The 24,399-nt window shown below is 48.0% G+C and overlaps 1 protein-coding gene across 1 annotated transcript; it reads right to left on the reverse strand.

Moving 5' to 3' along the window:
• Positions 1 to 1,965: 1,965 nt before the first annotated feature.
• GPR143 (G protein-coupled receptor 143) lies at positions 1,966 to 23,869 on the reverse strand. The gene is made up of 9 exons (XM_058681012.1): positions 23,583 to 23,869; positions 20,212 to 20,321; positions 16,671 to 16,765; positions 10,901 to 10,993; positions 8,529 to 8,638; positions 6,452 to 6,560; positions 5,062 to 5,179; positions 4,310 to 4,553; positions 1,966 to 2,079 (listed from the first exon to the last, which is right to left on the reverse strand). The coding sequence occupies exons 1-9, from the start codon at positions 23,830 to 23,832 to the stop codon at positions 1,994 to 1,996; spliced, it is 1,215 nt and encodes a 404-aa protein (XP_058536995.1). The 5' UTR covers positions 23,833 to 23,869; the 3' UTR covers positions 1,966 to 1,993.
• Between the last annotated feature and the right edge of the window lie 530 nt (positions 23,870 to 24,399).

Consider the following 24,399-nt stretch of genomic DNA (forward strand, 5'->3'; position numbering starts at 1 on the left):
GTCCCACGCTCAAGTGAAGTCCCACGGGACCTGCCAGCAGGCACCCAACTCCAACGTCACGTTAGTAAGGTGAAGATTCAGGCCAGGTCCCTGTATGTTACCTTGATCATTGCTGGTGAGTTAGCAGCCCACCTCAAGATACTGGCCTGGGCCTGGCGTGACAGAGTAGTGGTTAAAGTCCTCGCCTTGCATGCGTCCCGGGATCCCATATGGGCGCCGGTTCTAATCCCAGCAGCCCCACTTCCCATTCAGCTCCCTGTTTGTGGCCTGGGAAAGCAGTCGAGGACGGCCCAACGCTTTGGGATCCTGCACCTGCATGAGAGATCTGACTTCTGGCTTCAGATTGGCACAGGTCTGGCCATTGTGGTTGCTTGGGGAGTGAATCATCGAACGGAAGTTCTTCCTCTTTGTCTCTCCTCCTCTCTGTATATCTAACTTTCCGATAAAAAATAAAATAAATCTTTTTTAAAAATAAAATTCACGAAAAACAGAATTTAAAAATATATTTTGCTGAAGGGAGTTGAGCAATTGCCTGTGATACTGGCTTCCCAGAACATTGGTTTAAACCCTGCTGCTGATACACTTCCAACATAGCTTCCTGCTGACACACCTGCTAAGGCAGGTGCCCAAGTACTTGAAGCCCTATCACCCCTATGGAAGGGTGGACAGAGTTCCTGGACCCTGCGTTCCAACTGGCCCAGACTTGTTATGGCCATTGGGAAATAAACTAATGGATAAAATCCATCAGTCAATCAATTCTCTCTCTCTCTCCCTCCCTCTCTGGTTTTCCAAAAGTCAAGCAACATCTTTCAAAATTTCAGAATGCACACATAATCAATTTCCCTCCTGTGTTTTTCGTGCGTCCACGCAGCCACCAAACACCTGGAACCGTACGTCTGCGTCTACAGTGCAGCTTTTAGCGCTGATGAGAAGTGTCCTTTGACAATTGCATGCATATCTGGAACACTCAGTAAATTTCTGACCCCGTGGCCTGTCCTATAAGCCTGTCTCTGTTATCCACCCTCTGGATAGGAAGGTTGGAATTGGGCGGGCTGTTCCTAAGGACCCTTCTAAGGGAAGGGAAGGTGTTGGAACAGATGGAGTCACTCAAAATCACCCAAGATCCAGTTTGAGTGACTTCAGGATGGATTCAGAAACCTCCGCTTCCCATGGGCTTCAGCTACGCGAATACCTTTGGCTCGGTTGGCATGCTCAAGTTCACTCTCCCTTCAACAGCCATTCAGACTCATCAAGGGCAGGTGGTGGGTTCTAGGGTTCTAGGCTTAGATTGGTACCACCCTCATCCAATCAGAGTCAGCTAGGGGCAGGGGAAAAAGCCAGGGTTCTCAGACCATTAAACCCCTCACTCACTCAGAGACAGGGGGAAAGGGGGAGAAAGTGTGCTCAGCGCAACGACACCTCCCTCACCCGGTCAGAGGCAGTCAGGGGTGGGAAACAAGGCCAAGTGTGGGGACAGAGGCGCGGTTTTCAGCGCAGACTGGCAGCTCCATCGTAAGGAACACAGGACGGGTGTCCCTGGGACTCTCCATTCATCCTGATGATTCCCTACCCTGCTGCTGTTTGGCATCATTGACACCTCTATTCAGTAGCACCTGCTAGATGTGTGTGTGGTTTGTAGAGAATCCATGGTGGGCTACGTTCAGCCACAATCCATTTATTTTCACTTTTCCCAGGGACTTGTATCGTGCCTGCACCTAGAACATCAGAAAAGCTCCCAGTAGTAATAAGAACCTGGAGACGTGACTGAGTGACCTAGAAGGTTCCATCTTTTTTTTTTTTTTTTCCATGAGCACAAGCTCATGGACCATTCATCCTCTCATACAAAGGGTCCTTGGGGAGAAGCTTTGATGACATGAGTCCTTGGCAGCACACAGATAGGGCAAGAACATGATTCTAAAACAAAACAAAAAAATCACAGTCCAAGGACATGGACAGTCGAAGGAGCATTTTCTGCAACCCTTTGCAAGTCTGTCTATGACATCAGCAGAGTCGAGTCCACCTCATTTTCGTGGCGAGACTCACTGGCAGTATGGATTTCAAGAGTGCTGGCATCGGAACCTGGAAAGGGACAAGAAAAAAAGCATTGTGGGATCTGTCCTAAGAGGTTTCGCATAAGCCTCAGAGACTGCTCCCATGGGAACCCATGCTTTCTACATGTTAGGACATCATTCCAAAAGAAATCAGCCCTACACAGTCATCGGGCAAGTGGTGTATGAATATAAGGGATCTGCAAAAACTCCATGAAACTGAGAATTTTGAAGTCACTGCATGAATTTCAAAGATATTCCACGCTAACATCAACTTATTTTTAAGTTCTGTTCCTTCATGAGCTTTTTGAAGGATCCCTGATCATGCGTGATATGATTTTTGCCAAACCGAGTTCCTGTTCTGGTCAAAGCCGATTTGTGAACGGGTACTTCGTAATCCCTGACTTGCTTAGAATCAGTGTTTTTATTGAAGTATCCTATGTTACGATTCGGTGTTTTTCTGGAGATTTCCAGAAGTTTCTGGAATTTTCAGGAGCAAACCACAGGTAATGACTCAGGTAGTTGGGTCTCTACCACCCATGGGGAGACCTAGGCTGAGATCCCAGCCACCAGCATCAGCCTGGGCTAACCCCGGTTCGTGTGGGCATTTGGAGAGCAAAAGCAATGCCTGTGATCGAATGTTCTCTTATTTTCTTGTCTCTCCCTTTCAAATTATTTTAAAAGAAAAACTTCAACTTTAGCCGTGGCGAGAGTGACAAATATCAGTGTGCCTATGTCCAAATATGCTTCACAGGGAGATGTCTTTTACTGCCCATCCGGGTGTTTGAAAGCTCAAGCCTGAAAGAGTCTTAAGTAACTATGAGTATGTGGGATGAATTCCCCCTGCCTTTTATTTGACCATCATCTTCCTTCATCTTGCTGGTTTGTTTGCTTGAACAGTTAATGCTGAACAACTGACAAAAGGGAGATGTTTCAAATAAGGGGGGAAGTGTTGGAAAAGCTTCGGTAGAGTGAGGGTCAACACTATGCCCATCATACAAAACAACTCTGGCGACAGGGACGCTCACACATCATGCGCTTCTCCAGGTTTTCTCACAATTCACTCCTGCGCTTCAGTAACTAACCGGGTGGCGTATTCTAGAATCGGTCCTTCATTCTCTCTGTGTGCCATGCAAATCAAGGGTCAATGGACAAAGGGTTTGTCTCTTAGGTGCCTTGGACAAGGCCCGCAACTCCTTAAAGGCAGCCATGCCGTACCCAGTCCACCTGCAGTCCCTCAAGGGCTAACGGACAACAGAAGAAATCCCTTGGCATGGAGCCCAGGTACCAGCCTGGAAGATTCCCAAAGTGCTTGCCCCATAGTAAGACATTGTTCTATCTGGACAGGCTTGGGATACTTCACAACAGACTCGAATCTCACTGTGCAGGACATCCCGGACCCAGGAGAACTCCAGGGCGCGTTCTGTGGTTCTTTGCTAAGAAAAGTCTTGGCCAGGGAGTCACATGGTGTCTTGTGACCAAGTTCTGGGCAGAATACCCACCACCATGACCTCATGCTTTGTGGTATGCCTTGGATCTTGTGACTTTGGAAGTTTCTTGATCCTCTCATCCCTTCCTGTGGCTCTACAGAGTGGGATGTTTATGCACAAGAGCTTTTATGATGCCTGTAACTTCATGGTCCCTAGGGGCCTTCCTCCCACCTGCTGCCCTTCTAATGAGCCTGACAAATCCAAAGGGTTTCCTGGGAGTCTCTCAGTACACATGAGTACCAGATTTCAATGTGTCTGACATGTCGCCTTTGAAAACCCAGAAGCTGAAACCCTAACCAGCAAACACGCAGCATGAGCCCTGAAAACCATGTAGCACCTGGTCCTGACTGCACCTGCAAGTATTAAGCTGGATCCAGCCTGCCTGTCCAAGCCCAAGTCCCTGGGCGGTATTGTCTCTTGCACTCTCCCAGCAACTGTAATATAGGAGACCAGCAGGTGTTTCTTTGATGGAGTGACGAAGTAACCAAGATCACCAAAAACGCAAAGCTGATTTTCTGCAGGGAATTTGGGGTCATTAGCTCCAGTGTTCTGCTCACCCTACGTATGTGATCCACGCATATTCCCTGTTGTTTCTGGGGGGTTGCACACATACTTGGTGACGTACAAGAAGAGAGTCCACGCTAGCTGTCGTCACTATTTGTTTTCAACCCTAAGCTCACCACGGACAGCATAGGCTGCTCCATAAAGGACTTCCCAGAGTGCTCTGCGGCTCTGCAGGAGACGTAGCCTGGCGGGGCGGGGGGGTGTTACCTGCAGACAGCATGCTCAGGGCCTCATCCGAAGTGTATCCGCCCACACACACCACCTTCCCGGAGGCAGGATTTGCACAGGGCACACGGGAGCCCCCTGGAGATGGGTAGGCACCCTCGGCAACAGAGGTGGTGATGGATTCCCATTGGATCTCCTTCCTCGCGGACTGAAAACCCAGGCTGCAGCCTGTCCAGCCGTAGAAGGCCAGGGACAAGAGAAAGCCTTGCACTGGGTTCAGCATCCCCTGCAAAGACACAGAGCAATCAGAGGGTCTCCTGGAAGAGACTGGTTATAGCTGCTGTGGGCCAAAGCAAAGGAAGGCCACGGTAGGCACTATTCCTTCAAAAGGAGCCTCTAAGTAGAGGAGCTCAAGAGAGTGGAAAGTGGGAGGGGAGACAGAGCAGACAAGGGGGAGAAGGAGAAAGAGAAGACAGAAAGAAGGAGAAAAGAGGAGGGTAGAAGTGACGGGGCATGGGCCACCAAAGAGGCGGGCTTCTGCCTTGCCACTCCTCCCCCTGGTACTGCCACACTGTTCCCAATTAACATAGCAAACTTGTATCCATTTTCTATTCAAGCTACTCCCAACAGTGACTTAAACTCCCTAGCTGGTATGCCAAAGCCAGAGGTAGATGGCCCAGAGGCCTGTTCAACTCATGCCATACTTAAATAGCGATACGTGGTACTTCTAAATGGGTTTTTCTACTCGTTTTTCTCAAAAAAAAACAAAAAATGTTCAATCTAGATGGACCCACCAGCATAAACCACGTGGTTTTGGCGGCATTTCTGATGCGGTTGAAGGAGCCTCCATCCACCTCAGGTTGCATCTCAAGATAGAATAACAGGCTTTCGTTGATGATATTGGACAGCCAGCTGTTGGAAAGAAAATGATGCGGGGATAAAGAGAACACGAATTTGGCCAGTCAGTTGGGGGTCTGCAATGGCAAAAGGAGCATATTTTCAGTGGGAGATCATTTATGTCTCTCCCAGGAGGGTGCCCAAACAACCCTCCTCAGATCAGGTGAATTGTTAACACCCCCGCCCCTCCCCTACGCTTTCCCTGTCCCACCATTGGCCACACCGCAGGTTGTTCTGATTTAAATATTTTCTGCCTTGGTGACAGGACCAATTTTAAAGAATCTACCTGGATTTTTTAGGGCAAGAGACCCAGAGGTAAGGCATCCAAATAGAGAAGGATCGCTCAGCTTGGCCCCTCTCCTCCCTTATCTGCATCTTCATGCAGAAGGTGTGGAACATGTCTTCTCTCTCTCTCTCTCTCTCTCTCTCTGCCTTTCAACTGACTAAATTTTGCTTTAAGAAAAAAGAGTGAAGCAAATTGCCAGACTGAAAAAGCATGGATGGTTGCTGGTACTTGGTGTAGCCAAATATCACTTGGATGCTCACATCCTATGCAACCTGCAGGCATCAAGTGTCGGCTGCTGCGCTTCTCTTCCAACTTCCTGCTACCAGGTTCCCTGGTGGGAAACAGACAAAGGCTCGAGGAGGCGGGTCCCTGACCCTCAAGGGGGGAGACCCGCGGGTAGAGTCCCTGGTGCTAGCTTCAGCTCTGCCCAATCCTGTCTCTTACAGATACTGGGGGAGGAAGCTAGCAGATAGATCTCCCTGTCACTCTCTGTCTTTCAAATAAAATGGGTTGGGGGAGGGGAAGATTTAAAAAGCAATCACAGTGCCCGGCAGCGTGGCCTAGAGGGTAAAGTCCTCGCCTTGAACGCCCCGGGATCCCATATGGGCGCCGGTTCTAATCCCGGCAGCTCCACTTCCCATCCAGCTCCCTGCTTGTGGCCTGGGAAAGCAGTCGAAGACGGCCCAATGCTTTGGGACACTGCACCCGCGTGGGAGACCTGGAGGAAGTTCCTGGTTCCCGGCTTTGGATCGGCGCAGCACCGGCCCGTTGCGGCTCACTTGGGGAGTGAAACATCGGACGGAAGATCTTCCTCTCTGTCTCTTCTCCTCTCTGTATATCTGACTTTGTAATAAAATAAATAAATCTTTAAAAAAAATAAAGCAATCACAACTTGTATTTCAGATTGGAACCTGTGGCTCCTGCTTGGAAAAGTAAAATAGAAGTTGTTTGCTCATCCCATCTCACTAGGGGGAAAGAAAAGAAGAAAAAAGAAAAATTACCAAACGATGAAAACTAGCATGATTTTGAAAAACCGTATCTTGATCATGGCTCCCATCCGTCTCTCGGTCTCCGTATAAACACCTTGTCTCCCTTTCAGCAAAGAGGCCACTGTAAAGAAAGAGGGGACACACACACACACACACACACACACAAAATTTCATTCACGTATTCGCGAGGCAGACAGTTCCTTCCTCAAACGCTGTAACAGGCACTGAAGCCAGAAATCAAGAATTGAATCCACAAACCCCATCTGAGTGGCAGAACCTGAACTCCTTCAGTCCCCACTGCTACCTTAGCAGGAAGTTGATATTCCTGTAGGACAGACAGCTGCCCTAACAAACGTCTCACCCACACGGCCAAAGTTGGTCCTAGGAATTATATTTCTAAAGGTTTATTTCTCTCTGGGGTCCAGTGCAGTAGCCTAGTGGGTAAAGTCCTTGCCTTGCATTCCCCAGGATCCCATATGGGCACCAATTCATATCTCAGCTGCTCCACTTCCCTTCCAGCTCCTTCCTTGTGGCCTGTGAAAGCAGTTGAGGATGGCTCAAAACCCTGGGACTCTGTACCTGGGAGACCCAGGTGGGAGACCCAGAAGAAACTCCTGGCTCCTGGCTTCAGATCAGCTCAGCTCTAGCCATTACAGCCACTTGGGAAGTGAACCGGTGGATGGAAGATCTTCCTCTCTGTCTCTCCCTCTCTCTGACTTTCCAATAAAGAGGAATAAATCTTTTTTTTTTTTTTTTTTAAAAAGGTTGTTTCTCTCTTATAAACAACAGTGCATTCTTCTCTTTTTTTTTTTTTTAAAGATTTTATTATTATTGGAAAGCCGGATATACAGAGAGGAGGATCTTCCATCCGATGTTTCACTCCCCAAGTGAGCCGCAACGGGCCGATGCGCGCCGATCCGATGCCGGGAACCAGGAACCTCCTCCGGGTCTCCCACGTGGGTGCAGGGTCCCAAAGCATTGGGCCGTCCTCGACTGCTTTCCCAGGCCACAAGCAGGGAGCTGGATGGGAAGTGGAGCTGCCGTGCCTAGAACCGGCGCCCATATGGGATCCCGGGGCGTTCAAGGCGAGGACTTTAGCCGCTAGGCCACGCCGCCGGGCCAGTGCATTCTTACCTTAAACTCCTTACCACTCTCACATTTCCCCTTATAAACAAGAAAATATTAAAAACGTTGCAGAAGGACTGTTGACTCATAGTTCTAGTACACAGAGGAAATTCCTGTTAGCAATGGAGTGTGTTTGTTTTCAATCTTTTCTATAAGTCATTTGTCGTGGATACAACCACATCACCGATTTTTAACTAAGAATGTTATGAGACTCATATTACATGTAATTCACTACATTCCAATGTAGATAGGAAGAGACTGGGGCTAAGAGCCATAGTCATTTCCTACCAGGAGTGAAAACAGGGCTGAGAGCAGCAGCCATTTGGCCTTGACACTTAGTTGCCCATATCCCACGTCAGCGGTGAATTCACACTCCAGCTGTGGCCTGAAGCTAACAAATATTGGCAAAGAACCTTCATAGTTCCTAACCTAACAAACCTGCTCATGTCCACTTATTAAATCTGCCTCTGGGGTCCGGCGCGACAGCATAGTGGTTAAAGTCCTCGCCTTGCACGCACCGGAATCCCATATGGGCTCCAGTTCTAATCCCGACAGTTCCATTTCCCATCCAGCTCCCTGCTTGTGGCCTGGGAAAGCAGTCGAGGACGGCCCAAAGCCTTGGGACCCTGCACCTGTGTGGGAGACCCAGAAGAGCTCGTGGCTCCTGGCTTCGGATTGGCTCAGCTCCAGCCATTGCAGCTCACTTGGGGAGTGAACCATCGGATGGAAGATCTTCTTCTCTGTCTCTCCTCCTCTCTGTATATCCGCCTTCCAATAAAAATAAATAAATCTTTAAAATAAATAAATAAATAAATAAATAAGTAAATAAATCTGCCTCTGGAGGAAGGTGAGTAAGATCAGTTACGTTGGATACTTCCAGAAAAATGACATGTATCATTACTGAGCCTGAGGCCCGGGGCCGCGTCCCATGGCCATGTATGTGGAGAGTTTCCCAGATACTCACCTGCACTCACAGTCTTTCCAAAAAGAATGGGATTCGCCACAAGGACGAGCAGCAGCGGCAGGTACGTGGTGATGTAGTGGGGGATGGTGTGGTCCAGACCCCTCTCACATCTGGAGGAAGAAAACAAAGTCCTTCCTCTTGCAGAAAAGCTCAGCTCCAACCTGCCTCCCGATGTGCAAGCTGAGACTCCAAAAGGGGAGTGCGTCAATCCACCTCTGACTGCACAAAAGAAACGGGACTTCTTTCTCATGTCTGCATCGAGCAATAAATCTCCAGCAAATAAGGGAAATGAATCATGCTCTTGTCTCCTAGGGTCCCTACTGAGCAAGCCTATGAAAGAAATTCTGAGAGATCTGATTTCCCCCTACTGGGTCCCTTCTAGGAAAAATAAATAAAACACAGGCAAAGATGCTTGACTAACCCACGTGGTTCTGAGTGCCTATCCCATGGCCTTGGCCAGAGACAAGAAGATCGGGTCCCCCTCCTTGAGCAACTTCAAAGAATTTCTATTGGTGGATCAGAGCAGCCATCTATCACCATGGCAGATGAGGGAGAGCCGTTCACACATGAGCCACGAAGGAACTGCATGAAGTGGGAGAAGAAGACCACGGCGTGGAGGACATGCGCATTGAAGGCCATGGGGAGCGAGACCAGCTCAGAAACAACCAGAGGAGAAGGGAGAAAAGCAGATGGGGGGAGGTCCCTGGGCCACCGACTTAAAAAACACTACAACAGACGTGCCCCTAATGGTCACAGCGCAGCCTGACCGGAAGAGGACAAACGGCAGAGCAAAGAATCGGTGAGGGAAAATGCGACCCCCGCCTCCGCTGGCCCTAGGATGCATGATCCCATCATTTGTCATTTTTATTTTTGGCACCTTCATCTTCAGCCGGGATGCCGCAGTATGGTCCTCTGAGATTGCAAGAAGAAAAAAAAAAAAAAGCAGAGATGTTGGAACAATGCCAGGGGCCTAGGGTCAAGGGGGGGCGTAAAGACCAAGAGATGAGGAAGGGTAGGTAAAGATGGTGACCTTCTGAAAGCCATGGAGCACTCCCGTGGCTACATCACCATCTCTGAGCTAACCACTCCACTTTGACACTGTGGTGTGACTGCAGCCATAGATGGATGGTCCAGCAACGGATGGATGTAGCTGTTTTCTAATGAACTGTTTACAGAGTCCGCTGGAAGGGCAGATTTGCCCGGGAGATTGTGCTACACGGATTGCTGATCTAGACAGCCCCAAAATCAAGACACACCACCTATCTCTGTGTGCCAGTTTCCGGGGGAGCTCCAGATGTGAGAGCGGCTTTAAAGGAGATTACATAGGATGGAAGTCACACGTAAGTTTATTTTGGTGCAACACATTTTGAAATCTGTGAATTCAAGGTCACCTTCCTGATGGGAATGCAAGCCAACGGAGATGGGATTGTGCATTGGATAGAAGGCCTGGGAAATTTCACAAACACGTCTCTCTGCACTCAGTGTAGATGAGCAGGGGTCAGGGGTAGGGGAAAGGCATGGCATGTGGAACTCACCTGCTCTTCAAGCAGTGGCTTTGGAAGAATCAAATTTAAAGAAGCTGCACGGGGGCCCGGCGGCATGGCCTAGCGGCTAAAGTCCTCACCTTGAAAGCCCCGGGATCCCATATGGGCGCCGGTTCTAATCCCGGCAGCTCCACTTCCCATCCAGCTCTCTGCTTGTGGCCTGGGAAAGCAGTTGAGGACGGCCCAATGCATTGGGACACTGCACCCGCGTGGGAGACCCGGAAGAGGTTCCTGGTTCCCGGCATCGGATCGGCGCGCATCGGCCCGTTGCGGCTCACTTGGGGAGTGAATCATCGGACGGAAGATCTTCCTCTCTGTCTCTCCTCCTCTCTGTATATCTGGCTGTAATAAAATGAATAAATCTTTAAAAAAAAAAAAAAGAAGCTGCACGGAGGGAGAAATACTAAAATCTGAGATTTTGCTTGTGTGTTCAGGCATGCAAACGAGCGAGGCCAGATCAGGGAAAATGATTCAAAGCATCATGGCGAGTGTAGCGACACATGGCCCCGAGATCATGACCTGACCTCCAGCCACGCACCCTATCAGGCTGCCATTCCTTTACTACCAGACAGCACACATGTGGGAGGAGCTATGTTGTGGTATAGTGGGTAATGCCACTGCCTGGGACATCAGCACCCCATAATGAGCACCAGTTCGAGTCGTGGCTGCTGCACTCCAATCTAACTCCATAATAGCTTGGGAAAGCAGTGGCTGATAGCCCAAGTATGTGGGAGACCCAGATGGAGTTTCAGGCTCTTGGTGTCAAGCACTGTGACTGGGGATCTGAGGAAGCTGGGTCACCTGAGGCTACTGGGAGGCCTGGCTTACCTGGACACAGACGGATAGTACAGCATCAGCGCTCCTTCTACGCACAGCAAGGCAGCCAGGCCCCATGCCATGAGGTGGTAGAGCAGAATGGTGCTAGGAGACAAAGGGACAGAACAACCTCAGCTTAGAGCAGAGCTTATTGTTATCATGGTTCTTTCTGAGTTGATGTGAAACTCACTCAGGATCACTGTGTATGCACATACTGTCACAAGCCCATCACCACTGCCTAATTCTAGACACTACCTTCGCTCCAAATCCAAAGCCACTGCCCACTCTTAGTCTCTGGAATCCATCAACCCACACTGCTTTTATGGATTTGGTTCATGCTGGGCACCTCATGCAAATGGAAACACATATACACGGCCTCTTGTGTCTCTCTCTGCCTTTCAGGTAGCAAACAACAGATGGCGGAAGGTGAGGAGAGGCAGCAGAAAAGGAGGGGAAGGGACCATTTTTTGGTTGCATCTGGTTCTTCTGCTGCCCTCATTCATCACCGAAGTCATCTCTGGACAGTATGCAAGAACTGTGAACGCCCAGTCCAAGCCAGGAAAGATGCCTTTCTGGAACCCGGCTACCACTTGTTCTACCAGCGGAATGAACCCTACCCCTCTCACTCTGTAGTTAGAATTCTTGGGCAATCTCTTTCATTCTCTTTTGCACTGACATCTGCCCATCCTATCCCCCCTCCTCTGTTGCAGCAACTGATACCCCAGTGGCATTCAGCAAGCAGCGATCCGAACTACACCTGCAGCCGGAACTCCACCAGCAACAGGGTGGGAAGGGACGTTCACCAGAAGCTCAGCAAGTGAACCCAGACAAAGAACTGCCCATCCTACTGGTCTGTTTGATTTGACCAGGGGCAGAGACAGAGCGACAGGTCCCAGATGGGCGGTGCAAGAACAGTGTGAATTGCACAGCCCAGTCCGCCCTCTAGAGCTGTATCGGGCTCCATTTTGTATAGGGAGGAAAAGGCTAAGGGACAATACTGCACATGCCCTGAGCTGGGAGTGAACTCATTTCTGGCTCTGTGAACTGCAATAATGTGGAATTCTACAGGTTCTACACAAGATAGGTACAAGTGACCTAATGGCCAGCAGATCAAGAACTCTAGCGGAGGCACAGCAGGCACTACGTTCTACAGTGTGGAAAAAATTTAGGATAGCAGGACAAGTGAGCTGAGCATGCGTTGAGCTGGGAGCGCATTCACTGAGCTCAGTATATTGCACTGGTTCCACAGGGAAAATAACACAGACTATGGCATCACACGGGTCAAAATAGATCCGTCTAGCCCTCAGACTTAACGCCTAACAGGTTCTGGCAAGACAGCACCACCAACAACGTAGCTGTATAGGACACCTGTTCTCTCCCTAATCCTGGGCACTGCTTGAACCGGAAGTGGGGGGAAGGATGTACAGACAACAGTGCAGCCTCAGCATGGTATCACAGGAGGTGGAGAGTGGTGAGCCAGGAGCTGGGGCTACAGAGACCATGATAGAAATCTAGCATGAGAATCCAGACCTGTAACTTGCAAGCAAAGAACTGGGTACCAACTGCAATAAGTAAAATCGAACTGCAGACCTGTGGGTGACACAACTTAGAAACCTGCCCCAAGGAGAAGAATCTGATAGCCAGAAGTACAATGACCAAGAGCAAAAGAAGAGACAAAGGCACAATGAATATTACTGAAGACTCCCCTGCAAAGGAGCAAAAGCCTTTGCCAACCTCAGAGTTAACTAGGAAGACATCGACAAAATGGGGGATACAGAATTCAAAACATTTGTTATAAAGTTTCTGATCAACAAGGAGAAGCACATAAAGCAGGAGTTCAAGCAATTTAAGGGATATGCTACACAGGAAAGGAATCAAATAAAAGTTGATACATTAGCAATGAAGAATACAGTGGAGCAAATTAAAGGTACAATGGAGAGTCTCCAAAATAAGATGAATGAAGCAGAAGAAAGAATCTCAGAATTGGAAGATATTTTTGTCACCAGGGGGAAACAAACAAAAAACTGGAAGTAGATCTGAGTCAAGCTAAAAAAGTATTCAAGAACTGAAAGACACTGTTAAAAGGCCAAATACAAGAGTTAGGGGAGTCGGGCCTGGCAATGTGGCCTAGTGGCTAAGGTCCTCGCCTTGATCCCATATGGCCGCTGGTTCTAATCCCAGCAGCTCCACTTCCTCTCTATCTCTCCTCCTCTCAGTATATCTGACTTTGTAATAAAAATAAAATAAATCTTTAAAAAAAAAAAAGAGTTAGGGGAGTCCCAGAGGTGCAGAAAGAGAAATTGAGATTAAAAGTGTATTCAATGAAATAATAAAAGAAAATTTCCCTAATGCACCAATTGGGAAACAACATCCAGGAGGGGCACAGAACTCCCAACATGCTTGACCAAAAGCGATCTTCATCACAACACATGATCATCAAGTTCTCTTTAATCGAACCTAAGGAAAAGATCCTTAAATGTGCACGTGAAAAAAATCAACTAACACATAGAGGAATGCCAATTAAATTCAAAGATGACCTCTCACAGGTAACTCTACAGACAAGAAGAGAATGGAGTGACATATTCCAGATTCTAAAAGAAAAAAATTGATGGCCCAGGATAAAATACCCAGCAAAACTTTCCTTTGTCTTTGAAAATGAAACAAACTTCTTCCACAGTAAAAAAAAGTTAAAATAATATGCCTCTTCCAAACCTGCCTTACAAAAGATACTTCAAGATGTTCTCTTGGGCCCGGCGGCATGGCCTAGCGGCTAAAGTCCTCGCCTTGAATGCCCCAGGATCCCATATGGGCGCCGGTTCTAGTCCCAGCAGCTCCACTTCCCATCCAGCTCCCTGCTTGTGGCCTGGGAAAGCAGTAGAGGACGGCCCAAAGCTTTGGGACCTTGCACCCGTGTGGGAGACCTGGAAGAGGTTCCTGGTTCCTGGCTTTGGATCGGCGCAGCACCGGCCGTTGCGGCTCACTTGGGGAGTGAATCATCGGACGGAAGATCTTCCTCTCTGTCTCTCCTCCTCTCTGTATATCTGACTTTGTAATAAAATGAATAAATCTTTAAAAAAAAATTTAAAAAAAAAGATGTTCTCTTGACAAAGAAGAGGAACAGCGCCCACCAAAACCAAAGGCAAATGTGAAGAACATCCCAGTAAAATGACATCAGAAGACCAAATCAATCAACAACCCATTCCTAAAATGACAGGACCAAATTACCACCCATTCATATCAACCCTGAATACGAATGACTTAAACTCATCAATCAAACATCATAAATTAATAGACTAGATTAAAAAACAAAACCCATCTATTTGTGCCTCCAGGAGACATATCTCACCAAGAAAGATCAATTGAAACTATATCTCATGGATTTTGATGTTTGTTTAAATTTAGTTTCATGTCTTCAAAACACTTTGTTCTGATTAAATCTTCACTGACTCGTAGATCATACAGTAGCATCATTTTCTTCAAGAAGGTTCTTGATTTTCATTTCTCCAGCAACACATTAGTCATTCAGTAGCATGTTATTTCACTTCATGGTGTTGTTAATTTCGTTTTTCTTACTGTTGTTCATTTTGTTGTGTGGCTTTTCGTTTAAAAGGATGTACAGTAACTGTAATAGACACTATCATAACCAGTAGCATGTTATTTAACTTCATGGCATTATAAATTTCTATTTTTCTTCCTGTTGTTGATTTTGTTTTTGTTTAAGGGGATGTAGGGTGACTGTGTAATGGAGACTATCATATCCAGATGTGAGGATACAATGCAGTATGCAGCTCTACTTCCAGACAAAGATGAAACTTACAATGAAACTGTTTACTATATCTTGACAATAGGATGCTGGACTCTCTGCCATTGTCCAGGCCCGCAATGATGGACATATGACTGTGTATGAAGAACTATACTCGGGCCCAGCACGATAGTGTAGTGACTAAGGGATCCCATATGGGCGCTGGTTCTAATCCCGGCAGCCCTGCTTCCCATCCACCTCCCTGCCTCTGGCCTGGGAAAGCAGTCAACGATGGCCCAAAGCCTTGGGACCCTGCACCCACATGGGAGACCTAGAAGAGGTTCCTGGCTCCTGGCCTCAGATTGGCTCAGCTCCAGCAGTTGCCGCCGCTTGGGGAGTGAACCATTGGACAGAAGACCTTCCTCACTGTCTCTCCTCTCTGTATATCCACCTTTCCAATAAAAATAAATAAATCTTAAAAAAAAATAAAGAACTATACTATAGCAGTAATATAGGGGAACTCAGTGGTGGGGGAAGGAGACTTGGGAAAGGGATAAGGGAAATCCCAGGGCCTATGGAACTGTATCATAAAATTATAAAAATAATAATATTAAAAAGAAGTAAAATTAAGAAAAACAATACATCAACAGAAAAAATTACGCTTTCTGCAACACTGTAAATTGACCTTTAGATTCCGTTTTTCCATAAACGTATACAGCATGTGGCTGGTTGGCTTGTTCTGGCTTTGGCTTTGACGGTCTTCCCAGGAAAATGTTCTCAATGCAGCGTCTCTGGGCTCCAAACAGACGGATGAGAGCTTGGCACCTAACGTCAAATGGTGAGGGGAGCAAGCCTAAAGGGGAACAAGCAGGCCTGCCCGTATTTTGATGCAAAAATCAAAAATTGTTTCTGTTTATGCCAATTTGTGTTTGTATGTGTTTACTTCCAAAATTCCAATTTATTCAACGACTTACGTCCCAGAGTGTAAACAACTCAATACACGAGAACTTGAAAACGTTTGTTGGGAGAAGGAAGTTTAAAGATCAGTCGGGATGTGGGCATCTGGTGCAGAGGTTTAGCTGCCCCTTGGGACACCCAGCAGCCAGTGGGAGAGTCTCCATTTTTGGCCTGGTTCTGCTCCTGATCCTTTTTCCCACCATTGTACACTCTGGAGGTCAGAGTTCAAGTGCTTGAGTACCAGCCACTCAAGTGCGACAGTTCAGACACCCCCACGTCAAGCTGCCTAGCTTTCATTTCTGACTGAAGCTCCTGACTGCAGATTTCTGCCAATCCAGGCCCTGGGAGGCACTGGCAATGGCTCAGGAGACTGGGATGCTGCTACCCGAATGGGATACCTGAACTGGACTCCTGGCTGCTGGTTTCAGTCCTGGTTCATTCTCAGCTCTTGCGAACATTTTGGGAATAAACTAGTACATGAAATCAATCAATCTCTCCTCTCCTTTCAGAGATAATTTGTGGGGAAAATAAACGTTTGGTACAAACAAATTTCAAAATCCACATGTAGGGGCCAGCATTATGACAGTGGCTTAAGTCACAGCTTGCACTCCCAGGAACCCATATGGACATCAGTTCATGTCCTGGCTGCTCTACTTTTGATTAAGCTGCATGCTTATGGACTGGGAAAGCAGCAGAGGATGGCTCAAGTGCTTGGAACTATGCATCCACGTGGGAGATCCAGAAGAAGCTCCTGGCTCCTAGCTTCTAACCAATCCACCTCTGGCCATCTTGTCCAGCTGGGCAGGAAAGCAGCAGATGGAAGATCTCTCTGTCTCCCTCTTTCTAAAGCTGCCTTTCAAATCAATAAATACATCTTTATTTTTTACAAAAATCCACATGTAGTTTTCCCATAATTCACGATTTGCATCCATCTTTTCTGAAGACACCTTTAAATCTCCCCTTGGCCTCTTGAAATCAGATGAGCTGCCACAGGTTTCCAGGTGGCAGCTCATAGATGCTTAGCTGTGTCTCCACGCTTGCGCTGTAGAAGAGGACAAGGGAAGAAACTTCCTCCGCTAATACCTCAGTCCTGCTGATCTCCGTATCACCAGGTAGGCGTCCACAGCATAGCAGAAGAGCCACCAGAAGCAGGCACTGTACAGCAGCTGGATCCACACCTGTATTGGGGAAGAGCCAGTGTTAACGTCTCCACAAAAAAGACCGAAGACACTTCCATCCGTGCAATGAGAGGGTAGGTCCTCTAACCTCAGGATGCCACCCACAAAAGCCCTGGGGAGACACGTGGGCACCGACTGTGGGACCCGTGGAGGACTGTGTGGGCTTGTCCTCTAAAGCTCCTTGGCTGGGTTTGGCTAAAGTACAGCAGACAGAGTTCTATGGCATGTTGTTGAAACCGGCCTAAGAGGCTCTGTAGCAACTCTATTACACTTTTTAAACTTACTTCTTTGATCTTTTACATTTAAAAAAAATTATTTCTTTGAAAGGCAGAAAGACAGAAAACGAGATCCCACAGAAAGAGAGCTCTGATCACTGGATCCTTCCCCAGATACCTACAACAGCCCTTGCTGAAGCCAACAGCCAGGAACTCAGTTCAGGTCTCCCAATATGGGTGGCAGGTACCCAATCCTTGGAGCCGTCCCCACTGCCTCCTGGAGACTGCATTTATCAGGAAGCTGGCATCGGGAACTGAAGTTGAGAACTGAACACAGGCACTGCAATGTGGGCTTTGGCTACCCAGCCAGAAGCATTGCAGCAGAGTGTCCACTCCTGCAAGACCTCTTTTCGGGAAAACCAGCAACAGAGAAGGGGCAGGAAGGGTTTTCCAGGTGTGAAAATCAGCACGAGGTCTACACGCCTCACAATAGTGAGTTGGGACAGATGCTCTAGTGGGATGTAGGAGGGAAGGGAGTGACAGAAGCCCATAGAACAAGGGATTTAGGGCTGGTGCTGTGGCATACCAAATTGAGCCACCACCTGTAATGCTGCATTTCATATGGTGCTGGTTTGAGTCTAGGCTGCTCCACTTCCAATTCAGCTTGCTGCAAATGAACCTGGAAAAGTAGCAGGGGATGATTCAAGTGCTTGGGTCCCTGCACCCGTGTGGGAAACCTGGATGGAGCTCCTGGCGTAAGCTTAGTCCCACCCTGGCTGTTATGGCCATGTGGGGAGTAAAACAACAAATGGAAGATTCTCTCTCTCTCTCTCTCTCTCTCTCTCTCTTGCTGTCTCTCTCTTCTTTTCTCTTGCCCTTTATTAACTCTGCCTTTCAAATAAATAAATATTTTTTTTAAATCGACTCACTACAGCTGAACATCAGTGCAACAGCAGAGCATAATACGTGTGTGTGTCTATGCATATATTTGTGCAAAATGCAAGAGGACTTCATAACGTTTTTCTTTTTATGTCACTCTGCCTTTCAAATAAAAATTTAAAAGTAAACCTGTCCAATTTTTTTTTTATTAATTTTTTTTATTGTATTGTTGTTGACAATCTTTACATAGTTAATTACAGTTAAAGCAAAAAGAAGGAAAAAAAAAGGTTTAGGGGGATAGGAAAGTGGGTAATGCTATTATGTCCATATTGTTTCCATCACGTATCTGAGGTAAAGGGGGATATTGAGGGAGAAGCCCCACCCGGTTTCCCGCCCACCCTAAGTCCCGGATGTGGGGCATGCTCTGAGATATGTGCTCGAGTGGTGTTAATAGTTCTGCAGTTATGAATCGCTGCCAGTTTCGCTCGATGAGGTCGTCCACCAATTGATATGGTCCATCATAAAGTCTCCGTTTGCCCCATAATTTGCTGCCAACATATAGCTGAGATGAATGATTGTCCTGTTCTGTCTTCTGTCTTTTCTTGGTTAGAGTTCTGAGTCCAGCAGTTCGATTGGAGAGATCTCCAAAGATACTTTGAGGTATTCCCAGACTAGTTTCTTGTATGTTCTAGCAAGCACAGGGCCCGGCACAGTCCATCACCCCGATCAGCTGGTGGTTGCAATTGCTGGGTTGGTTCTGTTTTCAGTCCCGAGTTGCACTGGAACCAATGGGTGTTGCAGTCCAGTCTGGTTCGGCCCTTACATCACCCAGTGGGAGCTGCAGCCTAGTAGGGGCGACCCACAATAACCCCCACCAAGCCCGCCCCCTACCCTGGTTTGCCAGAATGTGTAGCAGAAGACCAGTCTGTCCCCCATCCCATTTGGCTCTGGTACTTGTCAATGGGTATTAAAGCTTAGTTCTATCTAACCAACTCAACCATCCAGCCCTCCCAGATGTTGTTGAGTGCCTCTCTATCTAGCCATCCCAGCCCCCGTCCTAGTTTTCATGCCCTCCCACGGGAATAGTGACCCAAGAAGGGGGAACCCACTTTTCCCTCCCAGGTCTCTCTGTCCCGGTTTATGCACTCTTTAGGTGGTCCTGAGATTTGACTCGACAGAATTAGTCCCCAGTGCCAGCTTCTGCCAGCTGATGCTGCGGCCCTGATCTAGTCCACATGCAGCGCACAGGTGTTATAGCCTTGCTTGGTCGGGTCTGTCTCTATCCCAGCCAAAACTCTCCAGTGGGAGTAGCTGACTGGTGAGGGGACCAGCCCCTTAATCCCCCCGCCAGCTCTGCCCCTTCCTTCCTGGATCTCACGTGTGCTGGATGGGTGCTGCATTCACATCCAGTACAGGCAGCCACGCCCTGGCATTCCATAATGTGTACTGGTTGTGTCGCAACCAAACCCGGCCCATCCCACACTCTGTTCTGGCGATCGGATTTGCCAGTGGTTGACATGAACTGATTCAGCCTGGTCTGCTCCTGACCCATGCCGAATGTATGCCAGTGGGAAACTTTCCATGGCCTATTCTGGGCTGTTTCCTATCATGCTTCTTGCGCTTACCTGCAGGGACTGTGTCCTGCCAGAGGAGTTGCCCAGGCTCCTCCATCAGAACCCCTCCCAATGCCAGATTTTGCGCTTGCCAGGGGGTTCTTGAGCCAACCCTACTCAGTTCACCTCCTGTCCTAGCAGGAACAGTGGTTTTTCCTGGCTGGCTTTCACCCCATTCTGGTTCTTGATGTTGGATGTTTCAGCCCAGCCATGGCTCGTCCATACCCACATACAGCTCACACATGGCTCAGAAGAGGAGTGAGACCCAGCCTAGTCAGTGCCACATCTACCCTGGTTCTCCATAACACCAGATGGTGTTGGGATCTGAACCGGCCTGGTGCATCCAATCCCAGCTCACACTAGTGCCTAGGGTGACTACAACTGTTTCCTAGATAGAACGCAGCCCCCATTCCAGCACATACACTCCTTGGTGGGAGCCTCATCCCAGTTGTGGTACCTGTCCAATTTTTTTTTGCACCAAAGCTTATTTTTTAATTCTGTTCCCAATGAACTGAGTATTTAATGTATATAATAAGTATATGTCTACTTCTACATACTAGATCTTGGGGTTGGCATTACGGTAAAACAGGTAAAGCTATGGCCTGTGACGCTAGTCACGGCACGGCCTGAGAAGCTGTTTTTCCAGCAGAAACTGGTAACTGTTGCTGCTGTCTTGAGGGCACAGGTGCAGCAGGAGCAACAGGAGGGAGGAAAGAGCAGCGGAAGAGGATGTACTTACCGCGCTGCCCACACAGAAAGCAGAGGGCCAAACGCTTGTTCCATTCTCCACGGAGATGTTTTCAACAAAAGCCGGGAATCCCAGCCACACGGTGGCCCGAATGATGATACCTGGGCAAGAATCAGAGGTTGCTAATTCAAATACGACACTGGTTTCTTCTGTAAAAACAGGTGCATGGGTGGACAAATACACACAGGGCAGATACGCAAGCAATCCCAGCCATTTTGGTTGTGACTTACACCAAATTTAACTAGCTACCATCTCAACCCTAAATTTTGCTTATTTACTAGACATCATGAAGAGACCATGCAAATAGGAACCTGTATTTCTGACCTGGGTATTAAAATATATATATATATATATATATATATATATATATTGAGAGGCAGAGAGAGATCAGAAGGCTAAACCCCTGTCCCTCTCAGCTGGACTTATAATGTCTGTGTTCATTATCTGCTACATACATAAAAGAAGTTTTAAAAGCAGAATGGGGCGAGGGGACAAGGGGTTGTGGACAAGTAGTTGAGCTAGCCAATCATCAGCTAAGCTGCTCACATTCTACCTGGAGTGCTTGAGTTTCACTCACCGCTGCAGAAGACCCCGAGAGTCTGTGATGTCAAGCAATTGAGTTCTCATCACCCACACTAGAGGCCCAGAAGGAGTTCCTGCCTCCTGGCCTTGACTCCAGCTCTTGTAGGCATTTGGCAGAGTTAGCCAATGTACGGGATCTCTGTCTCCCTAGCTATCTCTCCCTCTCCTTCCTTCCCACTCAAAATATTTTAAAGTTCAGTTCTGAAGTTTAAACAGACAGTTGCCTTTCATTTCAAAAGATAAATTTAAGACTTTTACAAATCGCCTTCCAATAATTTGCTTTTTACTTTTTTCTCTTTTATATTTCCCTTGCTTTTAAACCCGAATATCTAGCACTGCTCAAACCTATACTAAGATAATATACAGACACTGTGAAACACACACAAAACACACTACATAACACATCACTAAACATATACGTGCTATTTAATACACTACTAAATATATATGCACTGTGTAACACCTAAACACAATGCAATATGCTATTCATACATACATATATACACGCTGCTAACACATTATGCAGTATGCTACTTAACACATACACACCTGTCATACACTGCTAAACAAATACATATACCATGTAATAAAAACTGAAAAGAGAATTGTGAACACTAAAAAGTTTAAAGCATGTCTCCCCCTCACCAAGATCCTGCTCATTTTATTTTCCTCTTTAGAGCTTTATGGTGGCTGGCATACAGCACTACTTTGTGTTCAATGAAAATCCCTTCGGGTGGGCATTCCTTTCTTACTTTTCAGTTAAGAGTCCAGTTAGCCTGGACAAGTGTGCCGTACATACTGGCAAGCACGGGAATCAGGATAGGAGGCAGGCCTGGTGGGGGTTACTGGGAATCATCCCGACTAGGCTGCAGCTCCCACTGGTTTGTGAGAGGGCCAAGTATGTGCCGGGCAGAATCAGGCTTGATTGCAACACCCATTGGTTCACGTGGAAGACAGGTCTGGAAACAGAAATGACCCAGCAAATGCAACCACCAGCATATGCATAAGCTGATTGGGGCGACAGACTGTGCCGGACCCTGCGCTGGCAAGCACACACAAGAATCCGGTCTGGGATCACCTTAGACGAAATTTCTTCGGGGATCCCTCCAACTGAACTGCTGATCTCAGAATCCCAACCATGAAGAGACTATGTCAGCTAGTGGATTCTGAAGAGATTTCATCATGCTTGGAGTGGCGAGATTGGCAGCAATTCAGAACTGTTGAACTATCAAAACTGCTTGAGCAGGACCCTCAGAGCGTGCCCACGTCAGGGACCTGGGATGGGTGGGAGGTTGGGCGGGGCTTTTCCCTTTATCTCTCCCCTTACCCCGGATACAGAAAAAAAATAATGTGGAAACAATGGTCTTACCCACTTTCCTGTAGCCCTTGACCCTTTGTGCCCTAATCAACTATGCAAAGATGATCAAAATAAATGAATTTTTTGTTTTAAAAAAAGAGTCCAGTCATCCTCCAGCCTCCTGCTGTTGTGGGTTTCCTCTCAACAGGCCACAGTACCACCTCTTCCCCTTCTACAGACTGAAGCATATACAAGTGTTTTTACTAACCCTGAAAATATGGTTGAGCCCATCTTTAAGTCCAGTTATTCAGATAACAGAAACTATTAAGGTGGTTTTCCGCAACGATGTAGTGGAATCGGGAAGAAAAACAGTGTCTGATTGAACCACCCAGTTCCATACATGATTTTATCCTTAAGAGGGAGGAAATACTACTTCCATGTTGTATTTTTGAAGTCTGAGAAAGTGACTCGAGATCAGAGAAAGTTATGGGAAGTCAATCATCTCCCGTGATGTTTCTGTCACTCTGAACATGAGCATCCAGTGAGGAGGGAGCTTAGCTGAAGTTAGTGAGGGGCTTGGGGGGTGTCCATTACACTCCTTTAGAAGGGCAAAGTGCCCATATCTGCTCATGACATACACTGGAAATTGTACAATGGAAAATGTTAGAATGACAAGATCCAGAGTAGGGTCTAGAGCAGAGGTTAGCAAGCTGGCTCTGTAGAGGGCCACGCAATGACCACTTTTTTGTCTCCAAGCGTTCTCCTTTCTCTAGCAAATACTCGGCTCTTCCTTGTAGGGCCAAGGCAGCCCCAGATGAGGGGCGAATGAACTCGTGTTTCCAGAAAGTTCAATTCAGGAACACACGGACATTTCGGGTAGCACCCAAACACCAGCAATAATTCTTTTGAGTTACAAAACATACTGAAAATTTAAGTCCATCCTTACGTGTCACAGCCATGAACAATGCAACATGAACACCTTTGGTGAAAAATCAGCTCTGGAAAGTCTGGACTGGGAAGTGGTCTTAGATTAGGAAATATACGCCAACAGAGAATATGTGGTGCAGAACAGAACACACACACACACACACACACACACACACACACACACACACACACACACTCTGAGGGTGTTCACAGTCTCGTGGTGGACCGGTTATGGAGAATCCCTTCTGCATTGCAGGTTTTGCTTAACTGGACTGTGCTAAGTTTCCCTTGTAAGCACTAATAAGCGCATTGCAGTGGGTTTTGAGAGCCCCCAACATCCCTAACACGTTTTACCAACCATCATGATTAGCAGAGCGCCCTAGTCCTTCCGCCTGTCGCGGGCAGACGCCCTTCACCTGCCGGGTGCGGTCTAGACAGCGCGCCTTAACCTGGCCACGCGGGTCCGCACAGCCTCATCCAGACACCGGTCAGGTGTCAACCTGCAGGCCGTACGGGCTCACGCTGGCACCGACCGAGCCGCCCCAGTCGCCCTTACCCAAACAACCAAGCACATCGCAGGCTGTCACCGCGCGCAGGATGCTGACGGAGGCTGACGGAGAGGTCGAATGGGCCACACGACCGACAGACCGACGCCTGGGCAGCCACTGAAGGAGACCGAGGGCCAGGCGGAGCGCGCCACTGCCCAGGCACAGCGCGTGGAAGGCCCGCGGCTGGAAGCTCAGCACGAGCTGCGTGGCCGCGTCCCGCGTGGGGCAGCAGAAAGTCCCCAGGCGCGGGGAGGCCATGGGCCGTGCTGGGGGACGGCGGCTCCCGTCTGCCAGGACCCCGCTTGACCGGTACAGGTCATGTGCTGGGCGCGCTGGCGGGGGGGAGTGCATCATGTGCCCTGAGCCTCGCCCCTACCTAACCCCGCGCCTGCAGAAAGCGCCGGGCCGGGCGGGGGCTGCGTGCCTTTGACGAAGGCCATGGGGCCGTGAGGCCTCACGAGGCTACTGGGAGGGGAGGAGGAGGGGTCCAGAAGCAGAAGCACAAGATCGGGAGGGCAGCTTGCTCCGCATTCGCCATGCCTCCCCAGGGCCTGAGTCTCCCCTGCCGTTTCCTCTATATTGGGAACTTTGGCAACAGAATTTCGTCAGAACGCATTCCTGACTGTGGCAATGCGGTTCTCTTCTCCAGTGGATGTGTAAATGAGGGTTTTCTTAGGTCTATGTCAGCCAAGAAACAATCAAGAAACAATGAACAAGAGATTTATGAAGAGCAATCAAGACAGAGCTAACTGCTTAGCATAACCACAAGACACACCCTTTTCACCGTTGGTTTTTTTTTTTTAATATTTATTTCCTAACAATTTC

Source organism: Ochotona princeps, chromosome 24, assembly GCF_030435755.1.
Source record: "Ochotona princeps isolate mOchPri1 chromosome 24, mOchPri1.hap1, whole genome shotgun sequence".
In the NCBI taxonomy this organism is placed as follows: Eukaryota; Metazoa; Chordata; class Mammalia; order Lagomorpha; family Ochotonidae; genus Ochotona; species Ochotona princeps.